Source organism: Oreochromis aureus, linkage group 16 (assembly GCF_013358895.1).
Source record: "Oreochromis aureus strain Israel breed Guangdong linkage group 16, ZZ_aureus, whole genome shotgun sequence".
In the NCBI taxonomy this organism is placed as follows: domain Eukaryota; kingdom Metazoa; phylum Chordata; class Actinopteri; order Cichliformes; family Cichlidae; genus Oreochromis; species Oreochromis aureus.
Window position 1 is genome coordinate 23,244,600 of NC_052957.1, and position 21,439 is coordinate 23,266,038.

The 21,439-nt window shown below is 39.8% G+C and overlaps 2 protein-coding genes across 4 annotated transcripts; both read right to left on the minus strand.

Annotated features, from left to right (window-relative positions):
- Positions 1-5,903: 5,903 nt before the first annotated feature.
- On the minus strand, positions 5,904-8,573 carry gpr18 (G protein-coupled receptor 18). 2 transcript variants are annotated; one of them, XM_031734647.2, is made up of 3 exons: positions 8,335-8,572; positions 7,561-7,610; positions 5,904-7,254 (listed from the first exon to the last, which is right to left on the minus strand). In XM_031734647.2, the coding sequence occupies exons 2-3, from the start codon at positions 7,599-7,601 to the stop codon at positions 6,243-6,245; spliced, it is 1,053 nt and encodes a 350-aa protein (XP_031590507.1). In that variant the 5' UTR covers positions 7,602-7,610; positions 8,335-8,572; the 3' UTR covers positions 5,904-6,242. The 2 variants fall into 2 exon arrangements, with proteins under 2 accessions (XP_031590507.1, XP_031590508.1); XM_031734648.2 differs by lacking the exon at positions 7,561-7,610 and having other exon boundaries at positions 8,335-8,573.
- A 4,530-nt stretch (positions 8,574-13,103) lies between these two features.
- Positions 13,104-18,792, minus strand: gpr183a (G protein-coupled receptor 183a). 2 transcript variants are annotated; one of them, XM_031734650.2, is made up of 3 exons: positions 18,660-18,792; positions 17,659-17,773; positions 13,104-15,827 (listed from the first exon to the last, which is right to left on the minus strand). In XM_031734650.2, the coding sequence occupies exon 3, from the start codon at positions 15,807-15,809 to the stop codon at positions 14,697-14,699; it is 1,113 nt and encodes a 370-aa protein (XP_031590510.2). In that variant the 5' UTR covers positions 15,810-15,827; positions 17,659-17,773; positions 18,660-18,792; the 3' UTR covers positions 13,104-14,696. The 2 variants fall into 2 exon arrangements, with proteins under 2 accessions (XP_031590510.2, XP_031590509.2); XM_031734649.2 differs by lacking the exon at positions 18,660-18,792 and having other exon boundaries at positions 17,659-18,000.
- Positions 18,793-21,439: the final 2,647 nt, after the last annotated feature.

Here is a 21,439-nt window from a genome sequence, read left to right on the forward strand (position 1 = left end):
ACAAATTTAGTCCTTGTGTGATTATAGAATTTACACATTTATGTGGAGAGGTTACTGTAAAAACGACTCACATTTTTGTTCCAAATTAGCACGCACGATCACATTAAGAAGTTCGGATGTATAATTTACTGTAATGTTCAACAGACATTCTATTAGTGTTCGAAAAGCTTTAGCTCAGGCCAAAATGTGCCCAGTACACCACATTTCCCACAAGCTTCTAGAGTGGAGTAAAACAGTAGTCTGTTCCAGACAGGGAGCTAGAGCCGTACATGTTTAAGTTTGACAAACTATGCCAATGAACTCTGCAACAACAGCAGTTCCAGCTGCGTTCTAATGAGCATTTATTGTGCCTCTACAGCAGCGCTCGCTTTGCAGAGCCTGCTTCAAAGCGAACCAGATTCTACTTGAGCTGTTTTACAGATGCGTCTCGAAATCCGAGGCCGTTCTTCTGTGGACGAATGGTTCTGTCTTTTGCTCCTGACAGCTGTGCGGGCTTGTTGTTCGCTCTCTCCTGAGTTGTTTTAATAAAGTTGTGCTGCAGGACTAGTGAGAGAAGATTAATGGACGCACAGGAAGTGTGGCAGTTGTGAGAGGATGCAGGACAGAGCGGGCCAGCAGCCATCTGTTCCCTCTCCTTTACAGCTCTCTTAATGGAGAAGCAAACCAAACAACATGGATCTGAGCCCTGCAGACAGACACACATGCACACACACACACAGAGGCAAGCACACACACAGACACACGCACACACCTCTATTGCACACAGCTAAACACAAAACATCACTTTATATGACAGAGATGAGAGCTAGGCTTTTGTCATTGTATTCCCCCTTGTTGGATGTGTGCGTGTGCCTGCTGGTACGTTTGTGTATATATGTGTGTGTGTGTGTGTGTGTGTGTGTGTGTGTGTGTGTGTGTGTGTATGTGCTTTTTTTTCCCCCTACCTTTCAGCGAAATAAAGTTGGGTGTGAGCCACGGCTGTGAGATTTAGATGAAAGACACAGCCTGGATGGAACGTGATTAAGAGATATGTTCTTGAGGCAAAACAGGACTTGGCATTTGCTGAGACAAAACCTAATCAAATTAAAGCAAAACATGGCCATTGTTGTGGAGTGTGTTCTCTGCTTGTGTCACGTTTGAAATGAAACAGTGTAAAATAGATATGGGCTTGTGTCTGCGCTGCATCACCAGCGCAGTGGCTTTATTCAGATTTACACACAGGCACTGACTAATGATGGTTGTGCCCAATGATGCCTAAAGCACTTTATAGAGCTGTCTGGGTTATAAAAAATGTTTACTATGATGGAGCGGAATGGCTCGCTGAAAGAGTATTATTGTTTACAAGTTATTGTTTTCGATTAATTCACTCAGCAGAATTGTTAAATTCTCTATCCAACAGGCATGCCAACCTCCAGTTCCTTCTTCCGTCAGTAAGTAGCCTCCAGTCTTCCTTCCGCGGGCTCCCTCTCTACACCAGTGCTCCATATTTATTATTAGCCTTTAATGAAATCTATAGTCCGACTGTTTCTCATTTTGTTTGTTTTCAATGAGCGCAGGCCATGTCACGTTAAATGACAACATGCATCGTCTCCCTCTTTTTCCCAGTGAAGACATCTGTACGACATGATGAAGTTTCCTCTCTGAGTATCAATCCTGTAATTGAGCTCAGGGAGAGGAGACGTGATGTGCACACAGAGGAAGTGAAAGGCCTCCCTCACTCTTCATTCCATTCCTTCATCCCTCCCTCTGTTTCTCCCTCTTTCCTACACACACACACACACACACACTATAGACTAATGCTGCATCCTACTTTTATGCACATTTATTCTTCTCTTCCTCTTTACCTGCTTGTACATTCAATTTGTCAGTCAGCTCTCTTTAGATGCACATCAGCTGAAATAAGTGCATTAGCATTAGCTGCCATAATATTGCTTTCTGTTCAGAGAGCCCTGCACTATGGGCAAGGAGCTCTGCAGAGAGGAGAGATGCAAGTGGCATCTCATAATAGTGTCTTCAACAAGAATTTCACAACACTACATCCTGAGTGAGGCCGTGTCCTGGAGCTACAGTGTCTTTATCCATGTCTTTTTATCCGCCTTGTAATGTTGCTTTCTCATTCTTCTTTGACAATACCGTGGATCATGCGGAACCCGAAGTGAGACCGGATTAAATATTAACACAACCTGACACGGTCCCCACTGGAGCTCCTATTCCACTTCACCTAATAGAATTAAAAAACTTTGCCACGTGCATGGAGCAGAACAGTGTTGCGAATGTTATTCTTTACAATGACTTTGAACAAATCTTATATAGATCTATGGAGAACCTGACAAGGAGGAGGCCAAGGTTTCCATTCAACCACTTAGCTGAGCTGGGAGTTGGAAAATACACACACACACACACAGATGAGGGCCTTACATTATTTATAGTTCTTAATGGTGGCTGGCCGTGTGTGTGAATCAGCAATAGAACAGTCTGCTAAAATAGACACACAGCTGTAATCAAGGCCATACATTTCCTCTCCTTCTTGTGCTAAATACAGGGTCAATTGGAGGCAGTTTAGCAGCATTTGAAACTCTTGCACTAGATTATCTCCTTTTAATGGAGACGAAAGACAATGCAGAAGTAGACTGCAGTTGCCAGAGGAAAAGATTACCTCTGAGAGGCTATCCTTGCTAATGTGCATACCTCACACAGTTCCTGCTCTTCATAAGATATGATTGCACGTCCAAATACAGATAAAAACAATAGCTCATGTGCTTAACCTAGTTTTGTCCACAAAAGGAATCCATTAGTCTCATTGTGCAGCCCTTAAGCTCAGCATCGCAGGGGGGAATCCGCCGTTGAACCGCTACATCCACGCACATGTGCCTCTCATTTCCTATGGCAGTCCAGAAGTATCCTTCAACATCCTATTGTAAAGTTTACCAGGGGAGAGGTTCAGCGTATTAAAGTGCCCTGAGAGAAACGCTAAACGATGTAAATGCAGGCAGCTGCTGGCTGCTAATGCCATACAGTAGATGAGGAGGCCCAGCTGAGGCTGGATGTGTACAGTATCTATATAACATTATAGGTCCTCTTTCATGTCCTTGTGCTCTCTAATGGGAACAATATGAAGACTGATGGTATATAGTAAAACTGTGGAAAACATTGCTTCAAACAAAACTGTTACAAAATCCACTCCGCACCTTCGTTTCAGCATTAATTTGAATTCAGTCAGCATTTTATTTTACATTATTTGTCACAGTTAAAAATAGCAAACTAAACCAAAGCATTTAGGTTGGTTTAGTGGCTTTCATTTTTACTACTAGTACATGGAGTTGCAGAAAAAGGGCATTACAACAATTGAGCAATACTTCCAGTCAGCAGTTTGTCCATTTCTCACGTTTTCCTTTATAGCAGATAGCGTGCAGGTGTCTCGGTGTGAATATATTTTAGTTATATTGGAATTTTGTTAATCTTTTAAATGCACAATCTTTCCATGCATCCCCCCAGGCTACAGTACAACTGTAGCTCTAACTACCCCTTCTTTTCTCCTAATTCAGAGGAGTATTTTCTCCCAGATCTGCTTTGACTTTCAGGATTTAATGGAACACACATGAACACGCAGCGTCAGAAACCAGCTCTTTAGAAACACTTTTAATCACGGCACAGATAAATATATAAAAAAGCACAATCTGAAAAACAAATGCAGCAACACTGTCTCTGATCATCATTTGATAGTGTGCTGACACGCAAACTCTATTAAGCTGTCTTCAAATATGCAAAAATGATATGATTTTACAATGATTACATATTCACTTCCCCAGCTGGCTGGCTCCAAGCGTCTCCATTTGTCATCGACTATTGTGTCCAATTATATGATTAGCTTTGAACACTCCAGCACTTCGAGAGCTCTCGTGTGTTCTGCCGCGCAGAGTGATTCACAAACAAAGTCATTACAACATGTATTCACACATATCAAATAACAAAACAGATGGCCACTGCGCCTGCTGCCTGATTTGTTTTCCACACGAGTGGTGGAAAAAAAAAGAGAAAGGAGAAGAAAAAAAAGTATTTTGTGCGAGCTGTGTTTAATGCTGACTGTTTTTATTCCCAAAGAAGAGCAGCTGGCTGTTGCGCTGTTAGATCAGCTCCTATGAAAGACAATCTTGTTTTCATTAATTTCTCTACAACAAAGGCACTTGTTGGGAAGATTTAGAATTACAGCGGGTAAAGCTTCCGGATAATTCATCACAGGGACTTGACAGGAAACTTAATTGTTTTAAATGCCAGTTGCTGTGAGCACTGTGGCTGGTTTGTCTTTGATGTCTAACAGGTGGGACACATAGACAACCCTCTGATGTTTCATTTGACCTTTGACCTCTCCCTTATAAATCCACTTGTAGTCCACCAGCCAATAAAACTATCACCATATGATGAACTGCAGTTCCCAGAATTCCACGAGATGGAAATTTTGATGTCTGCCTTCTTTTATTTAGGACAGTGTAAATCCAACCCTTTCATGCCATACACATTGGCCTCTTCTTCATCTGAATGCTGTTAACCAATCAGCCGAATGCCACGTGGACCATCAGTACAGTTTATCCTTTTACTACTCTGAGTATGAATACAGCTGAGTTTGCTTGTGAAAAATCAATCTTCAGAACATTAACAGAATCAGGCACATTTTAAAGACTTTCACAGTTTAATGCGGTATATTTAGCCTGTGTTTGCAAGTGATCAGCTATGCAATAACTTTGCTATCTGTGATTGCACCACAGGGTGCTCTTACTGTGTAATTGAAAGCGCCACCACACTGTTACCCAGCTACAGTGGCTTACTGTCTAACCCAATTAAGATTGCGTTGTCGCGACAGAAACAATAACTCAATTATTTTAACAACTGGCCACACCAAAATCAATTCTTAGTGATGTTTGGGCTGGACACCTATCAAAATCGTCACATTTCTTCCACTTACAGCCACTTGGCAGAGACAGAACTGTCACACATTCACTTCTAACTCATTTCCTTGTCTGTCATTTGAGGAAGAAGAAACTGAGAATAAATTACTTTTGCGGCAGAGACCTGACACTGAAGTATCTCCGTGCAGAAAAAAGGTTCTCTCTTTTAAGCTTAAGGTGGCTTTAAATCTACCGAATAGCCTCCCTGACATCTCTCGAGCATGTTACTGTAAATGCACTCCAAGCGACTGAATCATTTAACATCCAATCAATACAATTCACATTGCACCATAAACACGCTTTGGTCTGATTCCTGTTTCGGAAAGCTGCTAGGACTTCTGTGTAAATGAGGCGCACTGGTTGTTTCACAGGGAAGAAAAACTGAAGTGTTGGCTTTTGTGAAGCTGGATGTAATAAATGTAATGTAACAAAGAAAAAGACTTTTAAAACAGAAAACAAAAATCCTGCACAGTCTGTTTGACAAAAGTCAAGAAAGCACTGTGTTGGCCTGCTCTGGTGGGTTGTTGGGATCTGCTGTAGCTGTGCCATGCTGCCATCATCTGGCCAATAAACTTACAACAATTTTAACCAAACTTGTGGCGTGTTCTAAGTATGTGCTGCACCACAGGTTGGACTTTCCCTTTTTTCTATGCAAATCTAAATCTAAATGCAGCTGAAAAAACGTTGCTCCCTGTGTGCATGACATCATGCAGCAGTAAAGGCAACATTTGCTCACTTCGCCTCTGCAGAAACTGAGTTGCTGCAGAGGTAAAGTTCAAAACACCGCACGACAGCAAACCAAAGAGACAATACTTAAAAACCCACCATTGTTTCCTGTAAGTCCGCCCCACCCCCCCCCACCCCCCGCCCCACCCCCGTGGAGGCTGTCAGTGACGCTGCGAGTATGTTGAGAAGAGTTTCAATGTTCACGTACAACAAAGCAGACATTGAGATACTGTGTGCTACGTCTTAAATGAATGTGAGCTTTATTTTCACCTGCACACATCACACCTGAGACACAGCCACTCGTGCTTTGTCTGCTAAAGCAAAGATGCACAAAAAAAGAAAAAAAACCATCTCAAGTCTCATGGGTGAGTCAATCAGCTCTGAACACAGATGTTTTTTGCCACAACAGCAGCACTCCCATACTGTGAGTGTAAATTACACCTCGGAAATTAATTGCAAGTTCTTGATTCCTTTGATAATGAACCATGTACACAGCGATGCATTCAGTGTTACATTGTGCAAAAGTGCTCACAGTACATTTTGCAGTCCCATTTTGAAATGACTGTGGCTGTTTCATATCATTGCGCTGGTCATATTGCTCATTGATCTGATGCTGCCTGTGTGCGTGTGCCTGCTCTTTCGTCTCACGCTCCGCAGATAGTTCCTGTACAGAATCACGCTAATCACCCTGTCCTGGAACTGCTTGGAGACGATGTAGTACAGGATAATATCCAAGACTGTGCTTAGGTTCATGAGGAATGTGGTGAAGACTGCCCAAGTGCTATACCCTCCGTCGGTGCCGTTCCCCAGCAAACGGAGCACCAAACACACATGAAAAGGCACAAAACACACCAGCACTTGGATAATGAGCGTGATGATAATCCGGATGGACTTTTGCTTCACTTTAGGTTTGAGTTTAGAGGTGCGTCCATGAATCAGATTGTCCACAATGACGACATAGCAGCCGATCATTATGCAGATGGGGACGAGGAAGAAAAAGATAAGTCGCACAAAGTTGACGGGGTTGTCATGGCGCATGTGGATGATGTCTTGCATCTTGATGCAGGTGGTGAAGTTAGAGGCCCGGTCAGGGTCCTGCTGGGAGAAGAGCAATGGTACAGAACTGCCCATGGTCATGACCCAGACCCCAACACTGCCCACCACAGCCTTCGGGACATTCCTCAGCTCCTTGCCGTGCTTTGGCTGGACAATGGCCATGTAGCGGTCAGTGCTAATGAGGGCAAACAACCACAAAGCCATGCAAGGGTAGAAAATGGTGAAGGCTCCCATGATTCGACAGAAAAGATCTCCAAAAGGCCAGTAGTCCTGGTGGTGGTATACCATTCTGAAAGGAAGCAGCAGGATGAAGGTGAGGTCTACCAGTGCCACGTTTATCATGTAGATAGTGACTGAGTTCCTCTTCTTTGTGGTTAGGGCAAACACCCATAAAGCTGTGAAATTAACCATGACTCCAATGATGAAGATGAAGCAGTAGAAAATCAGGCCTGAAATGCGGTACTCCATTGGTCCCTGCTCTGGCCTCATAGTTGCAGACATGTTGGTGGAGTTTAGATCCACTGTCATACTGAAAGACAATGGCGTTGTTTCAGTTGTCAGTCATTAGTACCTTTGTTTCAACATTTTGGTTTATATATATCACATGCGGTCATGTCTGATGCAGCTGCCGTGCTTTTAATATTCGTATGACACATCCAAAAAGGTTTTGGTACTGAAAAGGACGTACTTTGGCTACCACTTGTGGATCCCTAAAAGTACATCAGCTACATGGAGCTGAATAATTTCAATCAGCTACAAGAAAGTTAAAGATGTATTTTTACAGTGACAGTTATGACCAAAATAATCTGTCAAAACAACTCAAAATATAACTTACATATGTGGATTGTTTTGAATCTGTTCCTCATCCATCCACATGAGTAAAATCTGAGAAGAAAGACCAAAACATAAAACTTAGAAAATCTGTAAAACTAAGAGTCTTTCCTAACGTTTAGCACGATCAAACCTTCTGCTCTAGACGGGAATTAAAACGACACAATTAGATTTACAGAAGTGACACTCAGTTGAAATGGTGGCTTCTTCTAAATATGGACATTTTTATCTTACAGGTCGCAGCGGCAGCTGTTAATTTGAATATATATTTTTAAAATGCGATGCAGCTGTACCATGCGAAACAGAGAGCTTTTCTATAACTGAAAATTTAAAAAAACACCCAAATAAACAGACAAAGAGAAAAATGAAAGCAAATGTTCAATTTAACTACAATCTGTGGTTAGAGTCAAATGTGGAAGTGTGATTTGTATCCCCGAGAAAGTGATTTAGTACCTTGATAAGAAATCATGTGACTTCTGTTTGACATTTACCCATTTCTTTTCTACTGTACTCCACTCTACGTACTTTTTTATTGTATGTAAATACAATTATAGAATATCTATCAATCTAGATATCCCACAGCAACCTAGACATAATCTAGATGAAAGAAAGATGTAAATTAAACAAACATATCATGTAAATCGATTTTTAGTAGCACCAAAAGACGCATACTGTACAAAGAAGCCATGGAAAAACGTCTGCCAATACTACAGCCTTCAATGCTTAAAAGTGAAACAGATCAGGTAGCTTTGCCTGGACAATAAAAGGCTGCACTTACCACAAAAATCAAACAAACATCTTGACAAGCTCACAGCAGCAGGTTTATGAAGCCAAATGGAGCTCATGAAGATGTCAGAATACCAAGCTCTCACGGCCAAAACAGGGAAGTGAATACTTTCTCTTTGAATTTGACTGTAATGGTGGCGAGACAGAAGAGGCTGTAAAGCCCCCTTCACTTCCTGTGTCGCCTGTGCGTTATAGTTTCTGCTCTTTTTTAGATTCCTTTACACTGTCTGCGTGGTTGGAACAGAAAAGGACCACAGCTTTCCACAGTCTGCAATTACACCCCCTTAAAGAAAATGATGTGCCATTAGAAGTGGGAGTGTGTTTGGCAGGCAGAGAGATGGCAGATTTAGGGCGAGTTATTGATTGGAAAAGTGGGGTCTGTCACAGCACATTAGTTCTCAGGGGAGTAATCCACAGCAGGTTGCTGCGAGAAGCATCTGCTGCTGGAGAGAAGTAATTAAAAACAGGATGTTGAGGCAGTTGCCATATAAACAGGAAATAAGACGGTGGTAATAGACACTTCACGCTGATGCTGGGAGATGGTTTTACACCACATCGGCTTAATGGATGCAAAGCGCATAGCTCAGGTGAAACGCTCAAGGTCAGCGTGGACCCGGATTGAATACAGATTAATGCGTCTGATTAATGTGTGTGTGTGTGTGTAAGGTGGTAAAAACTATCAATTGGGACGTTTGACTCAAAGAACTTTGTGAGAACAAAACTTCTTCTGTTCACGTCCTCGCTGGTTGATTCGCAGGGCTTAAAATAGAGCGTTTCCATCACTCACCACAGGGTTTTTTTTTTTTGCGACTCCCACAAAAGGTTTTATATGTCGCCCCGATGCACATTCATAATTGTGTCGTGCAGATTTGTCAGCTTTGATGCTAAACTTCTTCTTATTGTCAGTGGATTTTGGGTTTTTTTAGCACTGCATTTTGATCACAGCTCATTCAGTCTAATTCTTATTCCTGGGAAATAATTATCTATCGGCTTGTCCTCTTGATGTGTCTTAAAAAAATCTCGCACCAGATGGTACTTTGTGTTCATTGCAATATGTTGTTATGACAACAGTCTGTGTGATGTTTTCCTCTCTTTGATACTTGTCATGTGGTTGCGTCAATATTCAACTCTATAGTACATATTTAATTATTCACATGTATAAGTAACAAGGAGTGCATTTATGCTTTCTCTATACAGATATCCAGACATCAACTACCTCTCTCCTTCCCCCATTGCTCTTTTTAAACTATCTATTTTATACTATGCCATTTTTTGTAAAAGCATAAAAGTAATATTTCAATAAAAAGATTATTAGATCCTCTTTTGTAGCTTCCGTCTACATTTAGAATTGATATATGGCCCCTCTGAGAAGCACATTTTATTTGGTTAATCACCATCTCTCTTACGCTGTTTTATACTGCCCTCTAGAGGCTGAAAAGAAATACTACAACACACCGAGCTTGTGGCTTATGATGATTCACTACGTATATATTATTTTAACATTAAAGACAGCATTATATCAGTATATCATATTTTATTTTTAGTAACTGCTTTATAAATTTAAGGATTCGCAAACTCAATATCTGTTCAGGTTGGCGCAGAGTTGAAGGCTTTTGTACGCAAACACTGTGAAAAGGTTCTTTCTTTGACCACATTAGTTAGCTGCGCTGTGGTGTAGTGGTTAGCAGTGATAGCTCATACCAAAAAGGTCTACCTTATGATGTACTTTATGTGAGAGTGAATTATGGTTTGTCTCAACCCTATCCAATAAGCACTCTGGCTCCCACTTGCACACTTTCATCATCAGGCCCCTCCTTTCAGACCCACTGCAGTGTGCTAAAAGGCCTGGGTGGTACTCCCTGTTTCCCCTTTGGTGACCTTTGGTGTTTCTCGTTTTTACACTCACTAAACAGTAATGACGCTTGAGTCATATAAAAGTAATGCTTGGAATTATAAAAAAAATTCATAAGAGTCTATAAAATGTTACTTGTGCCAGTTTCATTAGAATATTGTTGTTATCACACACACGTAAATCAATTTCTAATTCATAAATTAATCATTTTATGTCACAACAACATGTGACAAAGTAACATAAACCGTGCAATTATTAATGCTTAGCTGACATCAGTCATCATGGAGCCTATCCTAGCCATCACTGGGTGAGAGGCAGGACACACCATGAGCATGTTGCGCGTCTACCACAGTGCTAACACAGAGTAAGAGAATCATTACACTTAAACACTTAAATCCACACTTAGAGTATGGCCACCACCATGCAGCACCATGCTAAACTTTAATTAAATACCCATCCATTACCTGTCAATTTTCCATGTATTAGTGGGGATTATTATAAAGGTTTATCTCAAAAACCTCCATATTTAAAATATCTGACTGCATGTATGGCCATGATTCTGACATGATGTTCATACTGTCAGAAACAAAGCAGGATGAAGCAGCTGGCAATTATATGTGTGAAATTCAGTGTTTATTGCAAACAAAGAAACCACGCTATCATCAAGAGACATGTTCCTGCTGAACTAAATGTACGAAGATAACAGCGTCAAAATGCAGATATGTCAATAATATATGCATATATTCTGGCTCATACTTAACTCTTATGTAAATGCAAAGACTTCTGATAACATAATTTGACCTATAAAAAATGAGCAACAAAACAAGATATGTTTTCCAGAATTTTATAGATCTATCTTGTTTTGTATAACCAGCGGCGTAAAATCCAAGAAAGAAAGAAGTTGTTTTGCATGTACGTATGACAGTGACGTAGATGGTTAACTTAAATGGCTGATTAATTTCTGCCTGGTGACTAAAGGTCATCAGATAACATTCCAAGTATTTTGTCTAGTTTCAAGTATTTTTACCACAGCTTCACTGTTTTGCTCCTTTTCTCACAAATACCACACCAGCAAACTTCCTGCAGTTTAGAGATTAAATCAGGTTTGTACAGAGGTGGCTGTGAAAAGTTGTGTTAATTACTTGTTGGAGCACTTTTATGTCAGCCTACTCAGACGAGACAAAACAGTGAGTTCAGGTTGTTATCGTTGTACATCGCTGCTCTTTGGCTTTCAAACAGCACAGCTGATGCAAACAGATTTGTGGATCAGATTACATCCAGGTGAGGCTATAAACCACGTTCTCAGCGCAGCATCTTTGTGCTAGCTCTGAGACTACAACTGCAAATCTGTCTTCAGCGTAACTTTCCAGGCTTTCTCTAATGTGGTTATGTTGTGATTTTATTAAATGATGGCAGTGTGCCTTTTAAAACTATTGTTTAGGGGGTCAACATCCCCTTTTATATATACATTAACACTGTGTTTTTTTTATCTGTTGATTATTTGTGAGAAATCAAGTGATACAGGAAATGAGACAGATTGACATTAAAATGTGTAAGTGTAAATGTTTGTGTGACACTAAATGTGGGTGGTGAATGTGTCAGAGGGCTGGCAGCTCTGTAACAAGAGTACCAGGTTTTTGTAATACAACTACTACGGTGCTTTAAGTTTTTCTGCTGATGTTTTTGTGTTTTTTAATATGTACATACTTGTAAATATCTTGATAGCGATTCCATACAATTGCTAATTTTTGCAAATCAGTGGCACAGTTTTTGGATACTCTTAGTACCTCCGATTTCTTCACTTAATGGCAATCTTAGCATTTTTTCATATATGCAATTTCTGTAGTAAGTGCTACAAACCCCTTGCATTCCACAGTTCAAAGTTCTTCACAGCACCGTACTTTGTAAATGGTGGCATGTGTTTTGCTCTGTGGGTTTGCTGTCACCTTGGCATATGTTATGCTGGCACATAAGTGTTAAATGCTGCTGAACTTTTCACTAGTTAGTCTTTTTTGCTCGTTGTGCTCCGTTTCTTTGCAATCTCCTATCAAAGCCTCCTTCAGAAATGTTACTTCTGTTCTGTCCTAAAAACAACAGCAAAAAAAAGGGCAAGTGTTTCACAATCTTAGCAAATTAGCCAGGATTGTGCAACCTGATAGCAAGATATGTAAACAACTATAAGATCAAATTCTAGAACTGAAGACCTAACTGTTTTCAGTAGCTTGAACCGACAAACAGTCCTGTCACAGTCTCCCAACACGTGTCATTCAAACTAAAAGCAAAACGTTTGCACCTTTCCAAAATGCAAAGGCAGGAAAAATAAATCATCGCCTGTGTTTTTTCAGACTTTTTGATGCCGACTTACAGTAGACGCTTTCTGACCTTTGTGCCGAAAGGTGGTGTACGGTTGGGTGCAGGCTGCTATGCAAGAGGTGAGAGTTTGCATTCCACCACAGATCAACTGTTCTTTTTTCTCAAACCGCAGCTACATGCTTACAAGAACCTCAGACCAAGCATTTGGCTTACTTAACCAGAGAATTAGTTAAACTAGTGCTCAATTCTCCATGTCCTTAAAAAATATTGTTGGATGCATGCAATATTCTGTTATACTTTCTAATTTTTATCTCAAATATTGAAATGTATATGTGCATAACTTCTGCTGCTTCACTGATAAAAGCACATCTGTGTTGACTGAGTTTCTAATAACCAGACCTGACATCCCTGCATGGCCTTCTAGTTCAATGGGAAGGTGATGGTGTTGTGAGATAAAGTGAAATAAGTGTTAAATCTAAGAACGATTCATAGTGGTGACTCGGGTTACTATAAACAAAGCTACTGTTTGCATCCAACAAGAAACGGATATAACTACAATATAAACACAATCTCAGTCACATGCAAAACAATATTAATAATTATTACAAGTCATTTATTATTTACAGTGCTGCATAAACATGTCAAGCATTAAAGTGAAAATTGCTCCAAAAACAAGGCTGTGAAGACTTTTCATTTACTAATTATAGTTACACAAGGTGCAGTAAAAAAAGGGGGGATACTTTATAATCCCTAAGAAAATGATGGTGTTAGAGCTGCTCCAAGACAATAAGAAAAGTAACACACTGAACTAAATTAAATAATATAATGTGTTACAAAGTTACAATCAATTAAATGTAAAGACTGGCAAAGATCATGGGGCTTTAAATGTACTCAGCAGGGATTTCAGGTTTTTCTAAGTATCTTCAGTTTTTGCTACACTTTATTTTTTTTGTGAATTTCAAGTTTTGCAATGCTTTCCGTTTCTTCAGGTAATTCCAGTCACACATGTATGATGACTGGTCTATCTCAGGCTTTATTGCACTAGTTGTATTTCTAAAATCATCATACTGAAGAATAATTTTAGCACCCTTCCAAAAGTACGGTATAATGGTTACATATTTAAAGATTTTTAATGCCCCCAAATTTTTTGTAGAGTACTACGAGTTCGCTCGCAAAGCTAAACAGTTTTATAACTGGCTTAACAGCTATCTGTCCATCACACAGCAAACCACAGGGTGAAATGCAGTTTTTGCAGTTTTTCAGCGGTTTTGGGTCATGTTAGTACCCCTTTTTTAAATATATCACTACACATGGCGTACAGTTTTACGACGGCTGTTCCTGTGGCCTATTTATGTGTGATAAATGCCGTGTGTTGTTGACACATTAAACCTAAAATATAGACCATAAAATTCAACAAGAAACATAACAAACTGCTGGTGGAACATATAGCACTTGAAACCACTGCGTCTCTAACTCTTGCGCAGACAGAAAATAATAACTATAGAAACAGATCCAGAACAATTAAAGTTGTTGCAAATGTCTTTTTAAACAAAGAACAAACAAACGATAAAAAAAACAACCTTATCCTCAAGCCACTGAATAAGAATGCATCATTATCCAAACGGGAAAATATTAAATATGTTGCTTTGCAAACATTTAAGATTTGCAGAGTGTTGTAATAATCTCTGTCAATTTCCCTGAACTATTACACCTGAAAGCTGAACTGAAACTTGGGGGGAATAAAAGAGACTTGAAGCGTGATTCTGTACGAGAATGAAACTTCTGTCAGATCTAATTCATCCTGACGTTTCAGTTCATAGAAGTATCACTGTAAGTGAGTCCCTCTGAAGTGAGCTTGCTGGTTTGAATCCAGGCTGGAGCCTTCCAGCAGTTGGACTTGTGTGGCTCTATTGGTACTGTGGTTTCCTCCCATTCTCCATGTTAGCTCTGCAACAGGTTCCTCCCTGAATTCTCAGACATTTCCAGAAATGTCCTTCGAGTGCTTTGACTTGTGGAAAACAATCGATTCATTTCCAGTGTCTACAGATGCTGGGCATTCGTGATGATGTAAAAGTCCATTTTAAGGTTAAGACCTTTTTATTTGAGGCACTATCTTTGAGAAAAGTCACCCTGAGAAAAACGAAACAAAACTAAAAGGTTCCTCTTATTCTGTGCAGCTCTTTGTCCCTTCATTCTTTAGATAAGTCGTGATAGTGGGATCTTCGTTCTGTGACTGTTCCCGTAACTGAGCTGTTTAGTTGGATCTTGTTACCGTCGAGGAAGTCCTTGGAAGAACCTTCAGGAGACACTCTCACTGCGCTGGAGAAAGACATGCTAACGTGCATCTTCAGGATTTTCAGGAGTTTTCTTTTGTAGCCTTTACAGGCAAAGAAATAGATAAACGGGTCCAAGCATGAGTTGAGGTTCATCAGACACACGGTGATATGCAGTGACACCTGAAAGGCTGTGAGCTGACTGCAGTCGGGTTCCGACACCAGCTTGCGGATCATGTACTGCAGGAGGTCAATGTGGTAGGGGCTGAAGCACACGATAAACACCACGGACACGCAGCAGATCACTCCGATGGCCTTGCGGCTCCTGCCGGACTTTTCCGTTAAATGGTTGTTCTTGGCTGTTAAGTGAAGCTTGGAGCATAAGACAGAATAACACACCAGGATGGTGATAACAGGGAAAACATAACCCATGCCAACAGCACCAATCAGTATAGTGGCAATATGTGGAACTTTATCAAGGTTGGGGTATTCCATGCAGGTGATGTAGCCATCAGGTTCATTGTGGCACATGTTCATGTTAAGCAGTGGGAGTGTCTGACCCAGGACCAGCAGCCACACGCCAACACAAATGTAGCGCACGTTACTGACTTTCCTGAGCCGGGCAAAACGCAGAGGCAAGACCACGGCGATGAAGCGGTCCACACTGAGACAGGTCATGAAGTTGACTCCCGCATAGGTGTTGATATAGAAGATAAGGCCTGAGATCTTGCACAGAGCTTCTCCTAGTGGCCAGTGGAAACCCAAAGCATAGTAGATGATCCTCAAAGGCAGAGAGAGGGTGAAGAGGATGTCGGACATGACCAGGTTGAGAGAGTACAATGTAGTGGAGTTTATCTTCTTCAGATTGGGACGGATTACATGGAGGGCCAGGCAGTTACCAAACAGCCCCACGAAGAACACAACACTGTAGAAAAGAGGCATGAGGATTTTGGCATACTCCCGATGAGCATACAGGGTAGTACAGTTAGAGGTACTGTTGAAGGTTGTGGTTGGGGTGGCAGAACCCATCTTAGTTTTATTGAGTATCTGCAAAAAAGAAAAAAAATACAATCAAACTTGGTTTAAATAGAGAAAGTAACACATTGCTTTGCGTTTTTTTTCTTATTTTTTTGTATGTTACAAATTAAATGAAAAAAAATAAAATAAACTGAACTGCTGACACTTTCTTTATGATGATATGAAACTATTGTTAACGTTGGTGTGAGAACACATAGAGGTTTACAGATCCATGACCGTGTTTCGAAAGGGAAGTAAAAGGAGTATGTCTCAAATTCAATTTCCTCAGTCTACAAAATTGTTGCGCAAATGGCAGTATCATTACAAAAATTAACTTAAATGACAATGCTGACATTATCTTTTAGGTTGTTTTTCTAAACTCTAACAAATTATAAAGTTATATAAATTTTTTTAAATTGTTGCTATGGGCAGTGAAAACAAGCAAAGTGACTATTTTGTTCTTCATGCAAGTAAAACCTGATCTGTCAGCAGCAAGAGTTAACAATGAGTTGTGAAACAGTGAACACTGTGAAAAAAAAGTGCTGTAATGTACGAATAGATTTCTTGCTCTGTAGTGCCATCTTGTGGATTAAAATTTTGTGCAAACAAAGATACACCTGAAATCTGAGAGGAACTGGTGACAGACTGGAACTGCAAAGCACACGTAAATAGCTACACATACAAAGCCTTGGCTTTCAAACATCACAGTCCGATCGACCCAGATGATTCATAAAATCCTGAGCCGACATCAGACTGCATTATGAAAAGATAAACGAACGCCCCCAAAGGTTGTACATCTATGTCCCGACTGGCTATTTGTTTGCGGCGTGAGGTTAACATATTTAGCTTTTAATCTGCATGTGCAGCTCTTCTCCTTTTCTATTCTGACAGATGATTGTGGTTTGCTTTTATAATATAGCAGTGCCTTTATTAGGATTTTAATGTTTTCGAGCATATTTTCCTTTGCATACATGAAGTTGGTTTTATATTTTTTATATTTCTGTCTCAAGTGACTACCAGGGAAAATAGTACAAGTCACATTCTTTTCCAAACTGTTCCAATTCCTTATTTAAATTTTTGACTCACAGGACGTGTCTGGCATAGTGCATGTGGTTTAAGTGCCATGAAGGAAGTCAGTGAACAATGCCTCTGCTCAACGGCTATTCTCAATGCAGCTGCAGCGCTGTCACATAAACAGCAGAAAAAAAGTTTATAAAAAACAGCGGTGTTACTAGTTGGCCTTGTGTATGAGGAAGTCAGCTTCCCCAAGGTACTCTACCCTTGAATGCAAGGCAGTTGGAGTGACACATTGCATAAGACTGCCTTATCATTATATCTATCTGCTTGACCACATGGTGGAGTGGAGAAACATGTTTCCTGGCCCATCAATGGCATTTTAGACAAACCTGCAACCACACTGTTGTGTTTTAATAGTTTTAAAAAGCTGTTGTATGAATTCACAAATTTATAAAAGTGTGTTTCTTAAGACAGTTAATAATGCGGCTGTGATAATGTCACGTTTACACAAGTGAGCGAGTATTTTGTTTTTCTGAATTTGCCAAATTCAATTACATGAAAGAATAAAGGATGAAGATTGTAACGATATCAACATGCACCATTTAAAAATGTTTATTTAAAGAAAACTCTTATTTCTCTCTCTCTTTTTTTTTTGCATTGGTGTGAGACATCTGCATGGAGTACATTTCTGACTCATCTACACCCTGTTTTCATACCTTTAGTCCACGTATATTAATCTATATAGTCACCTGAAATAGATTTCGCCAAATCAAAAGATACACGGTGTTCACCGATACACTAGAAAACAAGTTACAGTTTGGAAAAAACAAAGAGAGAAACTTACCTCACAGATGGAACGTGCTGCTCATCAGACTTGAAGTCCCATTTATTCAACCAACGTTAAAATTTTTGGCGGAAAGTTATCACAGCTGCCCTGAGCGCGGTACTGTCACACTGACCTGAGTGAAAATAACAAGACAAACTAATCAAGATCAGTATCGCCTGCCAGTAACCATAGTGACAAAATATCCTGTTCTAGCACTCTGTTTCTCTCTCTCTCTCTCTCTCTCTCTGTGTTTTTTTCTCGCACCGTTTGCCTGTCTCACACTTTTCTCGCTTTAACTCAACTTTTTCAAAAGTTTTGTCTTTAAAAGAATCTCTTGCGAAACACCTACTGATTACGCCAAAAGACGTGCTCAGTGTCACTCGTTACATCAAAATAAAACAAATCATTTCATTGGCATTTGTGGTCTAAAACGTGGGTGGTGAGCCATGTGTGACTTTTTGAAGGGGGAAAAAGTGGAGGTTTCATACACATGTTGTACCCATGTGAGTACTCATGGGAGGATGTGGCTTCAGGTATAGGAGTATGACCGTCAGCATTTTCATAAAATCATATATCCCACACAGCTTGTGTGGGATATACAAAAACAAAAAGGAAAATTTATTTTCCTTTTTGTTTTTTTGTAAAGAGCCTGGCTCTCGGCCCACTGCTGCACCACACCTGTCTCCAGTAATCCTCAATTCAAGCTCATAGTAATTCGCTTGCTTCTGATCAGTTTCCCCCTAGACTATATAAATGAGTGATAGCTAAATGACAAACTTCCCCTTTTCACTCCAAAGATACCTTGGCTTTGATGTTATTAGCACAGGCTCACTTTCAGAAATGACGAACCACACAGATCTGAGACGACACAAATAAAGTAAAGAATCCCCGCAGGCAAACATAAGCAATGTGGCGTTCGCAAACATGCTTTGGAGTAAGAGATCAGAGACTGGTTTCACTGTATTATGTGGTTATGCTTTGATATATTACAGAGAAAAAAGGAAAATGATTTTACATACCTGTGCTTTTAAATGAGCAGGTTTTCTGAAGGCATCAATTAACTTTAAGACAAAATGCTATTGCTACGCTCAAATTCGAGCTTCAAATTTGGTATACTTACAGCTTATAACAACAGTTATGCTGTGGTTTCACACCTTTAAATCACCACCGCCCTTTAGGATACTTTGAATTTGAACGCGCACAACTACAGGATGTGAAGTGTGATGGCAACTGCATAGTGGAGAACATAAATACCTTTTCTGCACCTTTTGTTTTTTCCATTAAGTCATTCAGTTCACTGCTTTTAAGGTGTGGAAGAAATTCAACTTCAAACCTCAAAGAAAAATTAAAAAATTACCAAGAACATCTATTAGATTATGCACTTCGTGGTTTGTTAAGGCGGTGTGAAATGGAAATATCTCTAAAAAAATTCCGTTTTTCTTGGGTTTTTTTGTTTTTTTTTTTGTTGACCACAAACTTTCTTCCTTCAAAACATGTCTGGTAGTGAGAGAGAGGAAGCAGTTAACTTCCTCATGGCCTGTCCTTGTGGGTCTGACTCACTGGTCTTTAGACAGCCAGATCACGCCCGTTGATGACAGACAAAAGGCAAAGCATTTTACCATTGCTATTCATAGTAGACATATTGGGTGAGTGCAAAGGCTAAGGCACTAATAACATTTTTACATTCTGTACACACTGGGTTTTTGTTAAAGATACCTGATAGTTTTTTGTGACAATAACAACAAAATCAATTGCGTGAAAGAAAGACTAATAAAATGAGAAATTGGTAAAAAAAAAAAAATAATTAAAAATGAAACAAAATCTGTACATCCTGTGCACACTGAAGGAAGCGTTGACAGAGGAACATTGAAAAGGATTTCCCCCTCAGCTGCCTGTTATGGCACACAAACTTTGTCACCATGGCTGAAAAGACCACACGCTGAAAGTGTGTGGCAGCATGCAAAAAGTAGTATGATTTATGTGTCAGTGTATTCAAAAGGTTCATGACCAGTTCAGAACTGTGGTTTGGTAGTATTATTAGATAGGACACATGACACCAAACACTGCTGTTTGATCACATGATTTTTAACATTAAGCCAAAAACTTACATATCAGACAATTCTACCCTTATTAAATAAAAAAAACTTTAAAAAAAAAATTGTTCATGATTTACAAATGTCACATATTGTATTGGCTGATCCACTCACAGGGTGTATGGACTTGTTTTTTATACCGAAAACAGATTTTAAAAATGTTGCTTATCAATAGTGTGATAGCAATCTTTTAAAGGCTGTTCAGCTTGTGGTTCAGTATAGTGCAACAGCAACAGGAAACTCCTGTGGCTATTCATCATACTGCTGAAAACAAGCCAAAAACAAATCTACCAAGTAACAAAATTCCCATGAGACTAACCAATATTGTATATAGGGTGATTGCATTAATATTTGAGAGCACAATTTACTTTAATTCATTTATAGGACAATAACAGCTGATGCTGTTCTGGTTACATGAACTTCAAAACCAAGTTCATGTAAACACTTTTAAACATATTTACAAGTCATCATTTCAACATTAATGCAGTTCAGTGGCCTGTGGACCAATGAGTTCCTGTGATGACAATGACTTTATACACCACGTAGAGCAGAGGACATGTCGCAATGACTGTGCTCTTGCAATCCTTATACATGTGCCTTTCTTGCCATGTCACAACTGTTTTTCTAAACTGTATTTGGCTGGTTATCCGACTCTCTCCGTGAGATCATGAACATCTACTCAGGAGCAGTGCTCTCTTCTGGCAATTGGAATGCACTGCAGGTTGAGATATTTAGATTATGTTGCAACAGGAGAAAGAAAACGAGAAGGTCAAAGCTTCGCTCTCAACACATGGCACACACAGTACTTGCGTCATAGCATAAAGAAGTCACAGGATGGCAGTAACGCCTTTACAGTTCTTTTACCTGCAACAAAAAGAGATAAATTCCAAGTCAGTGTTGGAATCAGCAGTCCTTAAAGAGATTTATGTCACTATCTGTGCATGCAGGGTGTATAAAATGCCCTAACTACAGGAAATTGCATGAATTAATAGACAGATAATGAAGTTTGAAAACTAAAATTAACTGGTAAAATGTTTAAAATGTTTCACTAAAATCAGATTCAAACATGTGAGGACTGGTGTGTGTATCCTCACAAGTGACTGTTGCTTCTCACAAGTCTAGCAGAATGCAGATTTCGGTCCTCACAAAGATAGCTAGACAGGAACACACACACACACACACACACACACACACACACACACACACACACACACACACACACACACACACACACACACACAAAACCCCACTGCCAATGCAGTAAACATATACCTGGAAAGAGAAAAACATCCAGTGGAACACTATAAGTCAGGAACTGGCCTCAAAAGAGCCCTGATCTCAACATTATTGAAACAGTGTGGAATCATTTTGACAGAGGACAGAACAAAAGGTAGCCAACATCCAAAGAAAAGCTTTGGATCCAAAGAAAAGAGGCCTGGAGCACTATTCCTGAAGACTGCTTAAAGAAGTTAGAAGAAAGCTTGCCTAAGAGAGTTCAGGCTGTGCTGAAGAATAAAGGTTCTCATACTAAATATTGTCTATCAAGCTCATTAGAATTGTTCAAACTCTGTTTTATCTCATATACAGTATTTTTGGTGTCAGATGTTTCAACAAATGCACCTTTTCCCCCATTTTCCTATCAATATACAGTGTAAAGAAATTAGGGCTGGCTCAAGAGTTTTGCACAACTAAGCTAAAGCAACTCG

Coding starts and splice junctions, on each gene's coding strand:
- gpr18 (XM_031734647.2), bottom strand. CDS start 7,601: ATGTGGATGGATGAGGAACAGATTCAAAACAATCCACATAT. Junction 7,255..7,560: donor ATTCAAAACAATCCACATAT/GTAAGTTATATT, acceptor ATTGTCTTTCAG/TATGACAGTGGATCTAAACT.
- gpr183a (XM_031734650.2), bottom strand. CDS start 15,809: ATGGGTTCTGCCACCCCAACCACAACCTTCAACAGTACCTCTAACTGT.